The sequence below is a fragment of the Brachionichthys hirsutus genome, chromosome 21 (genome assembly GCF_040956055.1).
Source record: "Brachionichthys hirsutus isolate HB-005 chromosome 21, CSIRO-AGI_Bhir_v1, whole genome shotgun sequence".
Taxonomy (NCBI): Eukaryota; Metazoa; Chordata; class Actinopteri; order Lophiiformes; family Brachionichthyidae; genus Brachionichthys; species Brachionichthys hirsutus.
In genome coordinates, this window is record NC_090917.1 from 3,913,920 (window position 1) to 3,931,668 (window position 17,749).

The 17,749-nt window shown below is 45.0% G+C and overlaps 1 protein-coding gene across 1 annotated transcript in view; it reads right to left on the minus strand.

Moving 5' to 3' along the window:
- LOC137910422 (BAR/IMD domain-containing adapter protein 2-like) overlaps positions 1-16,340 on the minus strand; it is a 30,976-nt gene extending 14,636 nt beyond the window's left edge. Inside the window, 4 exon segments of the mRNA XM_068754859.1 lie at positions 2,579-2,665; positions 6,642-6,717; positions 16,265-16,318; positions 16,320-16,340. Of these exon segments, the coding sequence (XP_068610960.1) occupies positions 2,579-2,665; positions 6,642-6,717; positions 16,265-16,318; positions 16,320-16,340 (238 nt within the window).
- Between the last annotated feature and the right edge of the window lie 1,409 nt (positions 16,341-17,749).

Below are 17,749 nucleotides of genomic sequence, written 5' to 3' on the forward strand. Positions count from 1 at the left end.
GTTTCACTCAATGCAGAATGAACGCAGGCTGAATTCAGATTGAGGCTGAAGCTCCGGGGAAATCCAGCCAGTGCTGGTTCAGAAAAACCGGGGCCACGGTGACATTTCTGAAAAATAGTTTTTTGTGTTTATTTCTCAAACTAAGCCGTGAGAGATTCCAAGCGAGGCGCGATGCGAGTGGAAAACAATAACGAATATTGTGAAAGTATTTGTCTCAGGGATGCTTAGTGGCTCAGAAACACAGCAGTCTGGTCACAGAGGATGTTGCTTTCCTGTTGTTTGTCAGTCTTCATTATTGCTTTCATCTTCTATTTTCTTCTTCACATCAAGAAGCAACTGCATGCTCGTATTTCTCCTGCTGACGTTCAGCAGTGTCGTTTATCTGAGATAAATAGCAACACTGGGGTAGCCTGAGGAGAGGGCATGAAACAGGTGGAGGTTTGTGTGCACACAGTAGAACGGAGGTTTGGGTCTAGAATCTCTAGCTATGAAATCCACAGATAATAAAAGGGAAAGCCTAAATCCCAGAGCCTTTTTTTTTCCTTGCAGTTTGTACACCAGAGCTCATACCGCCTCTGCTCAAATTTGCATCTGAATGCCCTTATATGGTCAGAGAGGGGAACCGGAACTGCAGGAGCTTCCTATTTTTTATTTTTTTGCTCACAACCATATTTAGTATAAGGAAGCAAGACGACGGTGTTTTCATCGTAGTGACATCACGGCCGAACCATTTTTGGGGCTGCGGCTCGAGCATCACACTCCATCTATCCTCCTCCTCCTCCGAAGCTGCTCCAGTCAAGGCTTTGCATCTATTTTTAGAAGTATGTGCAGAGTTGGCGTGTTCTCCCTGGGCTGCCTGAGCTCCCACATCAATGCGGAGGCGTTCGCAGACACAGAGCGAGCGATAGTGAAAGCAGAGAGGGTGAGGAGGACGGGACTGTTGTCTCCTCTCACCAGGAGTCATGCAGCAGAGCAGTTGTTCAAACTGGTGCAAATCATGAATAACAGATTACAACAAAGTGAGGCATCATCTCCTCTTCCTGTGCCGAGGTGTCAGGGCATCGTGCTATCAACCGTAATAAGTGACAAACGACAACCCCTCTGCTGAAATCTGTGTTTGCAGCATATTTTGGGCTACAAAAAGGGATAATTCTGTGTTTTATTTTGTCCTAATTACTCCGCACTAACTGCTCCAGCATTGTGAAGGCGCACTCTGTGCTCGTACAGTATACAGTATGCGTTTCTGTGAGTATGTGTGTAGGCAAATAAACTGTTCCCCTGCCTCTCCCGCTGTTTCTAGTGGCACACCAGGGTACCACAGTGTTCCAATTAAAATTACAAGTTACTCTCACGCAGTTTTTCCCAAGGTGCAGTGAGAAAAATGTTCATTTTGTAGTGATGCCTTTTAAGTTAAATCTAGCACACCAGACTGATGCAAAACATGCATTCAAGTCATCGGTCCTCAGCTGGATTTGAACCCAGGACCTTCTTTCTGTCATGCAACAGCCTCACCGTATAAAAACTGGTTTAGATTTTATTTTTGCCTTTGCTGGCCCGTGTTAAATGAAATCAGGTTATTACGTATTACCCCCAATGAGCTGATAAATAGCGCTCCTCTCCCCCACATGACGAGCTTCACTCTCTCCACCAAGCTCAATTTCTCAACCCTTCTCATTATTTTGCTTGCCACACCCCTCTTTCATGTGCAAATACTATTAGCTGCTGCTGATCTTAATGCTCTTCACTAATTAACAGCTGTGCGTGTGGCCGGAGTGAATTCTGGCAGAAAAGGCTCAACATCAGTTTCCAACCGTTCAAAATCCGGCCCTGTAAATTGAGCTCTGTCACACGTCGACATTTTCCTCATTAACAAAACTCAATTAAGCGCACAGTTGCAAGTTGGCCAATTTTACAAATCTGCCGTCAGACCTAATCAACTATGAAGTACGAGGTAAAGCCCTGGGTGAGTGAGTTATCCCTGACAAACACACACATAAATACACAGACACTATATCCATCCATGGCGCCGTGGTCTTGACTGTGATCACAGTTAGAGCCACATGATGGTGAGGAACAACCACACTCAGACACTCAGTCCACACACAGGCAAAGGCACAATCGTTCTTATCTACTAATTAAAAAAAGGAGGAAAGCTTGGGAAGTTTTCACTTCAATGTATTACAAAACATCAGCAGTCAGTATTTACTCCGTCCTTTTCTAATGCAATATGCCACCACTGTTACCAACTCTCATTCTAAAACAATAACAATCTACAGGAAGCCTTTGTCAAATACACTCTTACCAACTGAGCCACACCTGCCCGAATGTTTCCCAGATAACTATGGGTTTGATTGAGTGAAAGGGGGTGATAATGCATTAAATTGCGAAATGACACAGCCTCGGTTCTGGGATTTCACGGTGTTAAAGCAAAGACTTGCCATGTATGTTGCTATGTTCAGTCTCAGGTTGGTCATCAACTACTTTTGTTCTACAGCACAAGACGCCCAATGCACCTTCTGCTTATGCAGCCCCCCCCCTCCATCCCTCTAGGGGCGCTACAACCAATACAAGGACTCACCAAGATCCTTAGAGCCTTGACTTTCGCTGGCCATCTCGCCCATCCGCACCAGAGCGTCGAAGTAGCCCTTTGCAGCATATGTGACACCTGGAAACATGGAAGCATTGGGCATCAGATCAAGGGTGCAGAGTTGAAATGAAGTCTTCATCAGCTCTGCAACCCTCCCCTACAGCTTCCCCCCCCCCAAAAGAGGTAAGGTTCGGCGTGGGAAATAAAGAGCGACAGGCGGAAATGGAGGCCAGGCAGGAAAAGAGAAAGCTCTATGGAGGCAACTACAGGCACTAAAGGAGACAAAGCTAACTTTAATTACACGCATAACCACCTAAGGTGAAGCCTTGTCTTCACAGCAAACCTTGTGGAAGGATTGCTTTACCTCAAAGTCATTTCCTTTCTTGCTCATAATGGTATCTAGTCACTAAAACTGGTCCAAGTTCTATTCATTTCTGAAATTTCTGTCATCACAAGGATGAGGTTTTTGTTGTTTTCGCTCAGCAATAGAGAAACACTCACAGTTTTCAGAATGAAAGGCAAGTGAGTGACCTGCTTTCCAACAATTCAAGAGTCTGTGCTCAGTGTTCCGATGGGGAATGTGAATTCTAATACAGCATGACAATGAAATACAACTCAGGAAGTCTAGTTTCACTAACAGGACCAGGAGCTTCTACAAAAGACTTGAAATAATTCCATGAATGTGGAAAGTTCACATCACAGCGGCTAACACCGCTCTAATATACTTCCACCAAGGCCAAGTCATCCAAAAACAAAGCAAAAGCTATTGTAATAGTTTTCGCATACTTTGGGTAATAAAAAAACCCCCTCTATTTAGCAATGTGACAGAAAGTGTAAAGCGATTCCAAAATTTGTCCCAACAAAATCCACACCATAATCGATCAGGTTCTTTCCCGGCCAATGCGCCATCCTTCTACCATGTTTGATGGAAATCCATCCTGTAGTTTTTGCATAATCCTGCTGACAACGAACCAACCAACATATACACGTGAAAACATCCTCCTCCAAATATTCTAATAATCTTACAGGAATAATCTTTTTATGTCTTTTATTTTAAGTTTCTTTCAGACTCAATGCAGATTGATTCATGTTTGGATGCTGCTTGAATGAAGATTGACTGCTAAGGATTAACATGACAACATCTCAAACCACAAAAAAGCATACCCATCATTGATAAATTATGAATGCAGATTGCATTTTTTACCCCAACTAAAGTAAAATGTTAGTGCCAAAGTTACAATACATGTTTTTTTTTTGTCATTTGGATGAATCTTTACATTTTTTAGCAATCTTAGCGAAAAAAATCTGCACACAAAAATAAGTCAAAGCAAACTGCAATTCCAAAACTGAAAGCCAGCCATTATTCTAGGCTGCAGTGCATCATCACATAAGTCGGAGAAACAGTGACTCAGCCCTCCACAAGTGACAAAAGGGCTTCAAGCAGTAAGGACGGTGAATTAAAGCAGGTCAGAGGTGAACCACTTTAGGATTGCCAGCAATGATGACAGAGGACACGTGTCCAGTCAGGAGATACATGAGGGCTGTAGTGTATTTATTAAGGGGCTGTTATGTTGATGGTTGCTTGTGGTCTGTACTGCCAAAGGACACACATGGAGTATTCCCAAAGGGTGAGGGGAAATGACAACTTAATTATACCGCCACATGAAAAGAGCATAAATCTATTCTGATGTCCCAGCGGAAGTTGTTTTAAAGAACTTATCCACAGAATGAAGCTCACCTCTATGCAGGTTCAGAAAACGATGGTGTCCAGCTGCTCGGTCTACTTAGAATTCATATAATTTCTTTAATATGATGATTTCCGAAATAATCATCTCTAAATTAGTAACAACTAACTTTTTCTTCCATCAAACTGAGGTAAAAGTGAATGCATTTCTAGGAAGCAACGCAACCCTCCTTGGCAACAAAAACAGAGAGATAAGCCAACAAGCCAACTCGGATTACATGTAGTGGGTTAAAAGACAAAAAAAAACAACAACAAAGAAATACAGGCGAGACGAAGGCGGCTGGGTGAGCGCATGTAGCATCCTCCTTGATGTCCGGAGGAATCCCTGCACAGTGGGGCTCGGTAAGGGAGTGTTCGTGTGAGGAGGTGTAAAGTGTCCAAGCTTGAGGAAGGTATGAGAAGAAAGGAAGGAGGAGAAGGCAGGTCTGCATGTAGAGCGGATAATAACAGTGATATAAAGCGGATACAGTGCAAGGAATATTGGTGTAAGTGAAACACAAGCAAGAAAGAAGTCAAAATCAGTCGTGACGCATGTTATCATTCGTCACACCAACTCAGGTCTTCTCCAATCAGCTCTAAAAACCATCAGCAGGTAGATGATGAATCGCAGGTGAGAAGACATCTGGACGTCGAGGTTAAGACTGGTATGTTTTGTTAGTCTATAACCCACAAGAATTAGCTTTGGTTCCTGCTAATCCTCAAAAGTGATGATTCCTGTTTTAGACTTTAAAAGCACATTTTTTGGGAGATTTCATAAAACCTAAATATCTTTCTACCCCTACTGTAACACAGTTTTTAACCTAGACTGCATGTCTTTTGACCTTCAGACTACCAAATCAAGGACTAAAGGACGTCCATTTCATTCAGACGTATACAGTAGCTTCACTCTAGTATGATGTTCTCTATGGCCTGCAAGCCTGCAATGTTTACTGTAATAACTGGCTCATCACAAATACACATGCACCAAACTTATCCAGTCCAATAAAGCACATATGCAACTAAAAAACACACAAATCAATGCTGTGAGTCCATCATGGAGGTTTTCACAGTCTCCACATATACCGTGCAACCTCTATTCTGCTAAATAGAGGCTGCACTGGCCTTTTTTTATGCGACAATAGAAGCTCGCTGGGAGCCCGGCTCCGCTCTGCACTGCTGTCAACCCTGCCTCTGTGCTGCTGCTGCCTGGCATTGATGAAGTGTAATCCCCGGTCTGGGAGTTGCAGTGCTATATTTAGCCTTATCAATCAGACTGGAGTCAGGCCTTTTTTGTTTCTTTTATTGGTCTCATGGGTAACCGAGTCTTCCCCATATCCTCACCTCCCATCCAAACGCATGAAAAGAAGTCTGGCTCTGTGCTGAGCGCAATGCACCGAGCCAAGCTGCAGCACAAGATTACTACAACATCCTCCCTGCAGACTTATATGAAAGAGCAAGGTCGGTTGGGTTTTCAATAAATGAGGCGTGTACATGGCCACACTAAAAGCATTCCCACATTTACATAATCCAGACTCCACATGATCCTAATCAAAGATGACAAAGTGTTAGCAGACATGGATATTTCATGTTAAAGTCAGTTTCTCCTGACATTTCTGAATCTCTCTTTTTCTCATTCTCCTCCCATTCTTTTTTTAAAGGCCATCCTGTCCTGGATACCAACTCTGTCTGTGCTCATTGCTTTGGCCCCGGGGGGTGGGGGTGGGGGGGGGGGGGTACGGTTAATCTCACAACTGCTCTTGTCCCACTTGCCATTGGTTTTATGCTCCATTTAGCTCTCTCAAGACATTTCGTCTGATGCTTCCATCTTTAACCTTGGGCCACGTAACATCAGTAGCTCTGTAACATCTTCTTCCCTCACACACACACACACACACACACGCAAACACACCTGTACGAGACACAAAAAGCAACAGCAAAGGATGTTCAGTAGAGGCAGACATTTAAAATGAATGAATGGGAGTCGGAGCAACATGAACTTATGGATGTGGATGTCTTCAAAGAGGGAGAAGATCAGAAGACTTTAATCCTGCAGTGTCATCTCTGATATCACATGTGATAATTGAATCAATGGAGATGTTACTTTTGCAACAGGCTAACTTGTGTGTTTCAAAGCCTAAATAGGCATGATTGTTTCTGCAAGAGCTATATGAACACTAAAGCAACACTAAAACTCCAAATATCTATGTCATCATCAGAGATGGAGAAAGTGTCTGCATGGCGAGTTGGTCTTCTGCCTGGGCTGCATGAGAGACGGGAGGAATGAGAGACAGATGGAAACGGAGTGAAACGTGACATCATTCATGTACTCACTGGTGAGAGCCTTCTCGTAGCTTTTTCCCATCGCGATGAAGTTCCGCAGACAAGGATTGAACTGCTCCATAATAGACTGGAAAGGGGGAGGAAATAGCACAAGTGGGTTAGCCAAGTAGCGGCAAAGACACCGATACACACACGCCGACATGAGCTGCAATGATAAAGCGCCGCACTTTACTAGGGCATGAACACACACCCAGTCAGCTGGTTTAAGCCGGAGGAAGAGGTGTGCGGCGGGGATCCATTCCCCCGTGGTGTGGACCCGGTCTGTATATGTTGTGGTGTGTGTGTGTGTGTGTGTAGAAATGGCAAACTGTTTCCACACCTCTCCAGTTGAATCCTAAAATAGGACCCGATTTTTGGCTGCACACTCTCAAGTGACCAGCAGACCTGGACACACCAGGAAGCTGTTCCCCTCGTCTCTTTAACAGTCCCTGAGCTCTGACACGTTCCACCTGGTAATTGTGTGATTTAACAGCGGAAACCGTTTTCTCGCACGGTGGAATTAGAAAAACAAACATTTGAAAACTCCATTCCTGATTTACTTGACTGTTAGTGGGTGAATCGATGCATTGAAAGACACAGGGCCCTTTATCGTTTTGAATAATAAGATGACTAGATGCGATAAAGGAAGAAACGTCTGAGGATGTAAATGATTTTTCTTGACTTTTTCCTTCTTTTTCATGTATGATAAACACACACAATAGACACAAACAAAAAATCTAATTTCCCTCTCTCTTTTCAAGCAGCTAAAAAGCCAAGGATAAGTGAAGAAGAAGTGCATAATGAGTTTTACGACTTCTATCCAACGCCCCCTCGGTTGAAGCCGCCCTTTACTCCTGCTGCATCTCATTGCAATTACCCTCTTTGAGTTTCTTGTCCATCTTTGAAGAAGCAGAACTGTCAGATGGATGAAAGGATGGAAAAGCAAAGAAAAGATAAATGACGGAATAATAAAAAGATGAGGAAACAATTGAACCATCAGCATTGAAAAGTGAGAAATTATGCAGCATCAAATAAATCAATTCCAATGCCACTGCAGGGATTTTTGTTGTTACAGAAACCTGACGTGTGCATGCAGGACTGTTGGTAAAAACAGACAGATTGAACATCGGACAATAGCTGACATGGATGGATAGACTAACAAACGAGGTGAGACAGGAAGCGCCTTGGAATATGATGTTTGCAGATGACATTGTGAGAGCACGTAGAGGAGAATTTAGAGAAGTGGAGGTCTGCTCTAGAAAAGAGAGGGATGAAGGTGAGTAGGAGTAAAACAGAGTATTCATTCACTCTACACTTGGGGGATGCAGCACAGGATAGGATGAAAGCAACTTGCTGCCCCCCCATATGTGTGGAGAGAACACTTACATGGGGGGGTCAAATGGAATGAATAAAGCTTATCTAAGGGAAAGTGTAGAGTAATGATAATAACGAGTACTAAGTATAAGCAGAAATGGATGTCAAGCTGTGTGTCATTAACCGAAAGTCCTTTCCAGATGGAAACTAAACGTATTACTGATCAAAAGCACCCTGCCGTGGATTCTTGGGCGAGTGTTATTCTAGCTATAATTAGACACACCATCGCGAAGAAGGAAAATATGATAGTGGTGCTGCTTTGTGCGTTTCTACAGACGAAAACAACCTATTTATACCCCGGTTATCTCTCGTTCCCCCTCTCCATTCTCTGGGTGCATCTTCTGTTCCATAAGGCATCAGCTGCTGACTAAACCGAGTTAGCGGAAGCGCTCCAGCGGCAGGAATAATCACAGGGACTGTACCCGAATTGGCAGAAAGAAAGGGATGGTCAAAGAAAGAGTACATGCAGAAGATAAGATTTACAGAAAGAGGCTTAGGAATGTCTCTCTAACTAGGTGTGTGTGTGTGTCGGTGTGCATGTTTGTTGAGGGTGCTTGCTGCAACACAACACATAGCCTGAAGGGAATCTCAAAATATTTCAGGGTATTTCTGTGATCACAATATTTTTAATCCACAATACCTGTGGAACCCCCCCCCCCCCCGGCTCTCCTCATACTCAGCCCAGAGCTTATGAGGAGGTCAAATAAGTTTATTTTCATATTGCTTCTCACTGTAAATGTAGTTTAAGAGTGCATTCTGCAGCCAGCATAAGAGTGTCTTAAGCCTAGGGCCTTACCTGGGCGGAGTGAACTGGACCGGTCCACTCCACTCCGCCCAGGTGTGCCCTGGGTCTACCCTGCTACCCCTGCCCCACTTCATTCCCATAGTGAGATTCGAGACCAGGGCCCTTTTGCAGTCCTCCCTCAACAATGCTACCAACTATGCCACCATGTTGGTGAGGAAACCCTGCCCCCAACTGTCACAATAACAAAAAAGTTTGAACCTCAAGCTTCCAGGAAGCATGCGTTGGACCAGGCGATTCGGAATACCAATCCCAAGAAAAAAGTCAGGAAATAAATAGTAAATAATTAATAATATAAATAGTAACCAAATGACCTTTTCCGGGTTCATCACAGTAAAAAGGTCCATGGAACATTAACTTTCTGGTCGTATTTGATCATCATTAAAATTGTCCCAAACAAAAGGAAGAATATATATTATTTTTAAGAAACAAAAGATTGAATTAATGACCCCTCTTAAATGCACCAAATACGATTATCGATCCCCCACCGGCTACTCATATAGTATGGAAAGGGAAAAATGTTTTGGGTCTCTGGTATTTTTTCATTTTCTTGTTCAGGGGGCCGGGCCAAATGTGGAGGCGGGCCGTAGTTTGGGGACCCCTGCTTTACAGGATAATCTTAATAGGATCATTAACTCAGCTGTCCTGCCTTAATCCACACTCAGTCAGCTGAGTTTGTTCCTTTTGCAACATGGATTTAGGCTGATTAGCATTCCGCTGAAGGAACGCTTTTGTCTCGCTTTGCGTGTGTGCGTCAGTCATGGGTTTTAATTGACTCACTAATCACCTCCCCAGTTAAATGGCAAAACCCAATGACAATGCGGGGATTGTCTTATCACGCTGTGGCATTTGGGAAGGGGGGGGGCTTGAATGTTTGCCATCTCTTAGCAACACAAGTGAATTAACTATCTGGAAGCTAAGAACAACATTATTCTCTGCTGAAGCAGGCACATGGAGGTACACTGTGATGAAGATGATGTTTGTTTCCTTTAAAACGCCAATAGATTCTTACTACAGGTGTGTTTTTAATAAATCCATATAGACTTACCAATGCATCGTGTGTGTTTTTTATGTACTGCATGGCTCACTGACAGGAACAGACGAAATGCCACTGCAGAGATAATCACAATAAACATTGTGCAATCTTCCCTGATAATTAGCTCACTCAAAATGAGAGGAGAATGAACTCTTTGAGGAAGACGTGCAAACGCAAGTTGGTCTTAAGAGGTCTCAATAAATAAGGTTTGGAATCATAGCAATCCTAAGATTAGACTCTTAAAGAATTCCCTCCACAAAGAAATAATTAACAAATGAGTCATTTATCAAACTAGTCCCGCAGCTGGTTTGAAAGCGCGCGAACATCTACATGCTGCGTCACATATTCGCACGAGATCCATCCGAAGCGGACACGGTGGTTGTTGTTGTTCTGTCCCGCTTCTGAAATATTTATTTATTCTCACAAAGTGCAGAAAACAAGCTTCTCTTCCATTTCACCAAAAGCGTAATGGGTGGAAAGTCATATATTTACCTTGGAAAAATGTATGTGTGCAAGTATAACTCTGGAATGAAATATTGATTCATGTTACTTAAATGCTATGTGTATTCGTCAGTGTGTGTGTGTGGTTGTGCTGGCAGTCGGCCATGACGTGGCACCACTTTCTGCAGCAGGAGCGAGCATTTGGTTTTTTCCTTGCAGAAGGGTTATTCTTTTGGACTTGGTAAACTCCAATATACCAACAGGCCCTCATAACTTGACAACAAAGTGCGGGTCCTCCATATGTTCGTTTGTCTCTGCCGCACCATGCATAAGACCGTTCCGAATGTGTGTGAGAATAACATGAGCGTCTGCTTCGTGGTTTTGCCTTTGGTAAAGTCAGACAAACAAAAACAGCATGGAAAACATGGTCGTCATGGTTACGGAGCGGCTGTGACTCAGCGGCTGTGTGAATGGGCGGATGCTAGGCGTGTACTCAGAAGCTTTCTGGGTGGTAAACTACAGACAGGCAATGTTTCAGTTCGGTCCAATGACAAGGTATGAAGCTGAAGCTCATCTTTGACGCTGCAGACTTTGTGCCATCAACAACACAAAATTGGCACACAAAACTTTTTTGCCTTGGCCTGACAGAGAGAAATAATCACTTCCAACAGAGGATGCTGCTTGACTTGATCAGGACTCATTTATGAAGCACTTTAAAGCAACCGCAGCTGACGCAAAGTGCAGCAATAACTGGAACAGGAGAACAATAAATAAAATATAGAAAACATAAGCATAGAACAAATAAAGCCACATCGTCACGCCGCCTCGAGTGCCAAGGAATAAAAGTACATTCAGTCAGTCTCTTCCACAGTTTTGCTGCAGCGACAGAGAAGGCTCTGCCCCCTCTGAACTTCTGCTGGCGCCTTGGGACCTCGAGCAGCGACTGATCAACCGAGCTGAAGTGCTGAGCAGGGACGCAAGGGTGAAGGAGAAACGCATACCTCATCAGCCGTTGGGTCTGCTGTGTGAGCTTATGTGGGCTGCCGTTGGTTGTTCCTCCCAGGCTTCATAAGAACGCCACTTACAGTCAATAGGGGAAGCTGAGGCATGGCATAACTCATTACTGCCCACACACGTAACAACCAAACGCACAAAGCTAAGAGCAACAATTAGCATTAAATTCATTGTGACCTGCAACGGCAGTTAAGACAATGCAGTCTGTGTCTATGTATCAGTGTGTGTGTGTGTGTGTGTGTGTGTGTCAGCTGGAGCCAGGAGTGTGTGAGCTGAGTCAGAGCCTCCATAAACAGCAGCAGGTTTATATCATGTTGTGGCGTAAATTACTGTAAATCCGAGCCGACCGTGCGGCAGCATTAGAACCTGCTGCCCCCTGCTCTCGCAGGATCTGCTGTGTGTGTGTGTGTGGGGGGGGGGGTACCTGGCAGGTACCATGTGGGCGGAGTTTACCAGAACAACCGGGACCATCCAAACTCTTTTCTTTCTTTCTTTTATCCGCTTTCGCTCCCCCAATCCTCATCACCTCGGCATCGTGTTTTTTAAAGACATCAATCTAAATCACCTGGAAGAAAATTGGAAAACATATCACTGCCATAACTTCACCTAATAAAAACGTCAGCAGTTTCAGTGGGTGAACTTAGGATATGAAGGTCAACTTGATTAAACGTGCACCAAAAAAACACCAAAGGTCATTTGCACCAGGCGGTCGCCTTGGAAACCGCAAAGGCTCATGCAGGGTTTGTTTGGCTTCTACTCACAGCTCAAGGTGACTCTCAGTCGTCACATTTCGCTGCTTGTGAGTGTGAACATATGACAAACCCCGTCTCATAACCTGCGAGCCGTGCTCCAGATTAAATTCGGGCCTCTCTCCCTTACAGAACTGCATATACGTCCGGATATTTATTTATGTATAGGAGACCCTCCCTGCACTATAAACCGTGTGTGATTGAAAAGCTGATGCACGCATTGTGTCCATTAGTGTTTTGCCGCCGCTCCTCGTTATTGTGTTCCTCGGAAACGGACATTATTCTCCTCAGCTCAGCCAGTGTGACAGTCATCAAAGCCGCATTGCTTCAACGCCCTCGGGAGATGGAAATTCAGTCCCTATCTGCTCTGTGTGTGTGTGTGTTTGAGATCTCATCCAATTTCCCTTTCAGATGAGCCCTTATCTGCTTGCAGAGACATGAAGGATGGGGGGGGGGGGCATTTCCGCTGCCACAAAAGGAAGTGCTGGAATTCCCCTCTGTCACAGGGCAAACCCATCGTCATTCGCCTCACGTTTGGCTCATACCACACGAAAGCTGGCGAGAGCGAGGAGGCGAAAGGGAAGAAGCCTCCATCGCACTCGTGTGAGAAGAGGCTGTCCTTGTCGCTTCAACCGATTTGAGCTGCACCACCCATTTGTCATTTGCACACACACAAGTGAATGAGCAATGCTCGGCACTCATGTCCATTCACAAATACTACTGGCAAGAGAATGGCTTTCAAAAAGCCAAAGGGCAGAGAGAGATTCCATTTGGCATCGTTTCCTGTGCAAAGGACAATGTGGCTGCACATCTATGTCTCTCCCTTCTCCCTTCAAACTTCAGATTCCAGATAAAATGCCGCTCTGAGCCTGTAGCCCAAATTAAACATGCACACACTGCACCATAATTTCAGTCTAATTACAGGGATCAACATTTTTGTCCCCTCGCTCTGCTCCATCCTTTCTCCTCTCGTTCCCTCTTTGGAGAGCCAGCCCAATGACTTCCCCTTCATCCCCTGCCAACCTCCCATCTCCCTCCAGCTCCCGTTGGATAACTTACAGATGCGCTAAAGGTTGCTGGCATGCTGCATCCGCACAGCAGATGCCAACAGTTATGTTGTGCGACAGCTGACAAAGCTGCGTCGTAACAGAAATAAACCCACACAGTCCTGCACCTGTGCTGAGCTGATGTCTTCTGGAATGCCGATTTGGAAACTGTCTTAAAGTAAAGCAATCAATGCAAATAATAACTAACAATCACGTCTTTATAGTCATGTATTCCTATGGATTCAGGACTAACTCATAAAACGCAAGAAAATAGTTGGCATGCTGCATCTTAGATAAACTTAGTTCTGCATGTGTATTTTCTTTATCCCATTAAACAGAACCAGTGCTGCAAAGATCCACCACACCACTGAGGGAGTTCAGACTGGCAGCAATCTCAATGCAATGTAATGCTGGGTGGCAACAATGCCTTCTGCCGTTAGGTATTAAAGAGTCATTTATATGGATGAGAACCATTTTAGGGGGTGTTGCTGAAAGGCTTGCCAGATAAGATTGAGAATCTCAAATTGTGGAAGTGAGGAAATATCCTCTTATCTCTGTCTCCAATCTAATTTTTCCCCAAAGAGGCATCTTAAATTGTCTTTGTTTATCCACCGATCAATTAGCAAAATTGATGCTGCTGAAAGGCTGAAGAAAATGCTTGGGGTTATGGAGTAAGCACATTTGGCTAGATCCCCAGTATTGATCGGAAATAAAGTTAATATACTATACGGCCATGGTATCCATAGCAACATGTATGAAGAGAGCACAAAAAAATTAAATGGAAGGGCTGATCCCTCGACAATCCACTCCTTCCATCACAAATCAACGGAGACGTCTCAAACCGGCCTCGCGGTGACATTCAAGCTGCGTTCAACAAACAGCCTGCAGCAATGTTGAGAGAACAACACTCCTATACAAGCATACAGATGGTGCTTGTTGAGCAACTGTGACAACCTGAGGAAAAACGTTTACCCATATTGTCAGTGGGCAACACACACACACACACACACGCACACACACAACTCATCTCAAACCAAACCGAGAAGAAGGTAGAATTAATTCCATTTTTTTCTTTTATGCTGCTGTGAAATTGCAAAGCCAGATACAGTGCCAGCCGCCCTGCACTGCAATATGAGCGCTGACAGGAGAAACACACACACACACACACACATTCGTGAGACACTGCCCACACAACTTCATCCGCCGGTATGAGTCATCCAACATTATATTCGAAACGAGAAAGCAATAAGGTCAAGGCTTTGGCCCTCTACTGTTGCGTTTGAGTGATTGTGTTTCTGGCGGTTAATAGTCGAACAAAGACAACATGAACCGCCTCATGTAGCTACAATGGATTATGTGATAGGTTTTAGTATTCTTGCTCAGCATTTTGTGTCATTGCGCTGCATGACACGCACGCATCATAGGACCTTAACTCCTCGGTGGAGGAACAGATTTGAGAGTTGACAAATATGAGCTGGCACCGCTGGGCCTCTTCATCTTCAATGCCTTTCATGAATAAATAAGGACTTATTAGCGGCACTAAACGCCGCTCCACACAAGGCCAGGCTTCCTCATCGGATCGGCTCCAAATCGCCCCGGCGGCCCCTCCTGCTGCAGCATCGACCGCGACGCCAACCAACTTAAGCATCCGGCACCGGCTGCTTCTCGTCGCTCCTGCTGACTCCGTAATGATGCAGCCTGCTGATGACAGGAAGAACCCCCCACCGCTGTATGTATTTCTGCAGGATGGCATTTTCTTCTTGACCTTACGAGGGGTGGGGGGGGGGGGGGGGGGCTCCTCCTAAGGGCGACAGCTTTTTCTCCCATGTTTCTATTTAATTTGAATAGGGATGTTATCTCAGCTCCAGATAAGGATTGTGTCTTTTTTTATTCATAATTGTTTGCTTAGTCTGTCCAACTGTAAGTAGGTGTGTGCATAGCAACTAATCTAATGCTGGTGGGCTTTCTCCTGCTCCGCCTCCAGCTCCTCCTCTTTGCGTGGTTTTTCTCAAACGAGCCAGACTAACCTCCATCAGCATGAGGCTCAGGTCTACTTGAGAAAGACTGCACTCGTCGGTTGCCTACTTGTTGTAAAGTTACACAAAACCCCTTCTCCAACAAAGGAACTGAGAACTCTGAGTGACCCCCCCCCTTTGGCCCAGTATAAGCAGCGAGTGCACTTCTCCCTTTCCCATTCACTAACACCTCTGTTGCACGACGAAGCCTCTTAAGCTCCTTCTTTCGGGTGTGTGGTGCTGAAACGCTCCTCACCTGGAGAGCTGCCCCCCCCCCCCCCCCCCCCGAGTGCATTTGAAGCTGATGAAGATCGCCTTCTTGCCTCTGCTCAAAGAGCAGCTTTGTTGTCGATATAACAATGGAGAACCTGAGAGTTTGTCATCTTCAGCCTGTCTTTAGTTTCACGTTTCCAAAGCGTGTTGGTCTGTTCAGAATGCTTCCTGGGATGGAGCAGCAGTGGGTTTTTGGTTTCCTTTCTTCCCTTCTTCTAACCTGAAGCAAGCTTCTTCTGAACTAGAATTTGTTTAAAATAAATTGGGGTCAACAGCAAAATAAGAGTTCCCTTCTTTCTTTCTTTTTTTTACTAGACCTGCTCCTTCTAGCTGAAGGCATCCAGTCATTCAGTCATCATCACGTCACATGGACAATTTGGGGTCCTAAGTGGAAACTCAAAACTCATTCTCACTCACAATTTACATCTGAGGGATTTACTTGTTTGTTGTTGCCGTTGCATGTGTTTTGTGGGACACAGACGCTCAACCTCTACATCTGGATTCACTCAGCTGATGCCGAATTCAGACCATCATCCCTGAAACGTGTGAGCAATTTGATCTGACCGTCAATTCAATTAGTCAACGCAAACTATTAACCCAATTAATTTACCGCGCATCCCCACCAATCAATGTTTTCATTCTGCACTTTATCGCTCATTTTAATCTATTGAAACGACCTTAATAAAATAAAATAAAATACAAAGGAGATCTGCATTCCGTTCCCGTCCAGCAGTCTCGCAGGACAGACAAACTGTTGTCAGTAAGTAAGACACAAGGAAGGACATGAGTCCACGTCTCCGTGGGTCAAAGTTATCCGCAGGTGTGCGTCTGCGGCAGGACGCGCGTCCTGCGCCGGGGGACAAACGACCAAACTGTCCGTCTTACCTTGTAGACGTTCTCCGTTATACGGTGCACTTCGTCGGTCCGGGACATCCTTGCGAGGCGCGTCGGTCAGAACCATAAACTGAAGATTTCCTTTGGGTGAGCGCAGAGATGGTTTGTGTTTTGGGGGGGGGGGGTTTGAGAAATGAAACAGCTCCGGTCTGTGGCGTCCGAGAGATGAGCGCGTCCGACCGTGGGATCCCTGGTTTTATAGGAAAGCCCTCCACTGCGCGCACACCGGCCCCCCTCCCTCCGTCCCTGCACGCAAGTCGCTCAGGCAAGTCGCGGAGCGCAGAGCCGGACTCAACGTGAAGAGGCGGTGCTGCCTCCACGGGTCGTAGGAAACATGACCACTTACGTTCTCAGTTACATTTACAAACAAAATATATATACATTTGTATTAAAGTCCCATGATCCCATTTGCATTTGTTAATGTATTTGCCTTGCTATCGGAGTGCTTTACGTGCTGTGAAGAAAGGTATGACATTAAGACAGACATAGCATATTCAGATGTGCAGAGATATTTCACATTTCTTGAGACTTGCAGTCTTGCGGATGATGATGGCTTTCAATTCTTGTGAATTACCTTTCTGAGAAAAATAAATACAAGTTTCATTTGAAGAAGAAGGTGCGTGGACTCTGGCTGATATGTGTGGGATGGAATAACATTGGATTTTAAAGCCGTGTGTGGTCGAATGGGGAATCCCACACACTTTTGATGACACATCACAATCTGAAGGCCTTCGAACGGCAATTTACGACACAAAAGCTGGAGGATCTGTGTGAAAGCAGAGGGACACGCGTTTTATTCCACAGTAAAATCAGACTGATGATCTGTGATATCGTTTAGGTCTGGTGTTAATGACATTAAAAAAATAAGCATTTCAGCCTCATTATCAGAACAATCTGCTTTTTGTTTTGATTCTCATGTCTGCTGATTGTGAGAATGCCAAACAGTGTTTCAGGTGCGTTTGATCTTCACTTGAGCAAAAAGTGTTGATGCCGGCGCCCCCCCCACCCTTGGCTGTTCCATTTTGGGAGACCCAGAGGTGAACTGTCCCCCAAGCCCCCTATAGTGTGTGCTTTTTAATTGGACCATTGTGTCTGCAAATAAAGATTTGATTGATTGATTGATATAGTGAGAGAAATGTGTTTATTGTTATGCAATTAAAAAAAATTGATTTGCTCAATCAGCTGATCCAACGCAGCTGCCGCGGACCAGCTGACTGTCAGGAGGCGGGGCCTGTCAGGAGGCGGGGCCTCCCACCTGGTCGGAGGTACAGCCACGACTTTGTTAATGCCTCAGGTTTACTCACCAACACCGTAGCGTGTTGGTAGCATTATTGCCTTTCCATTGAGGGCGCTGGGATCGAGTCCCGCCGTGGGAGTGGGGTGGAGCAGAGGTAGCAGGGTAGACCCAGGGCACACCTGGGCGGAGTGGAGTGGACCGGTCCAGTTCACTCCGCCCAGGTGTGCCCTGGGTCCACC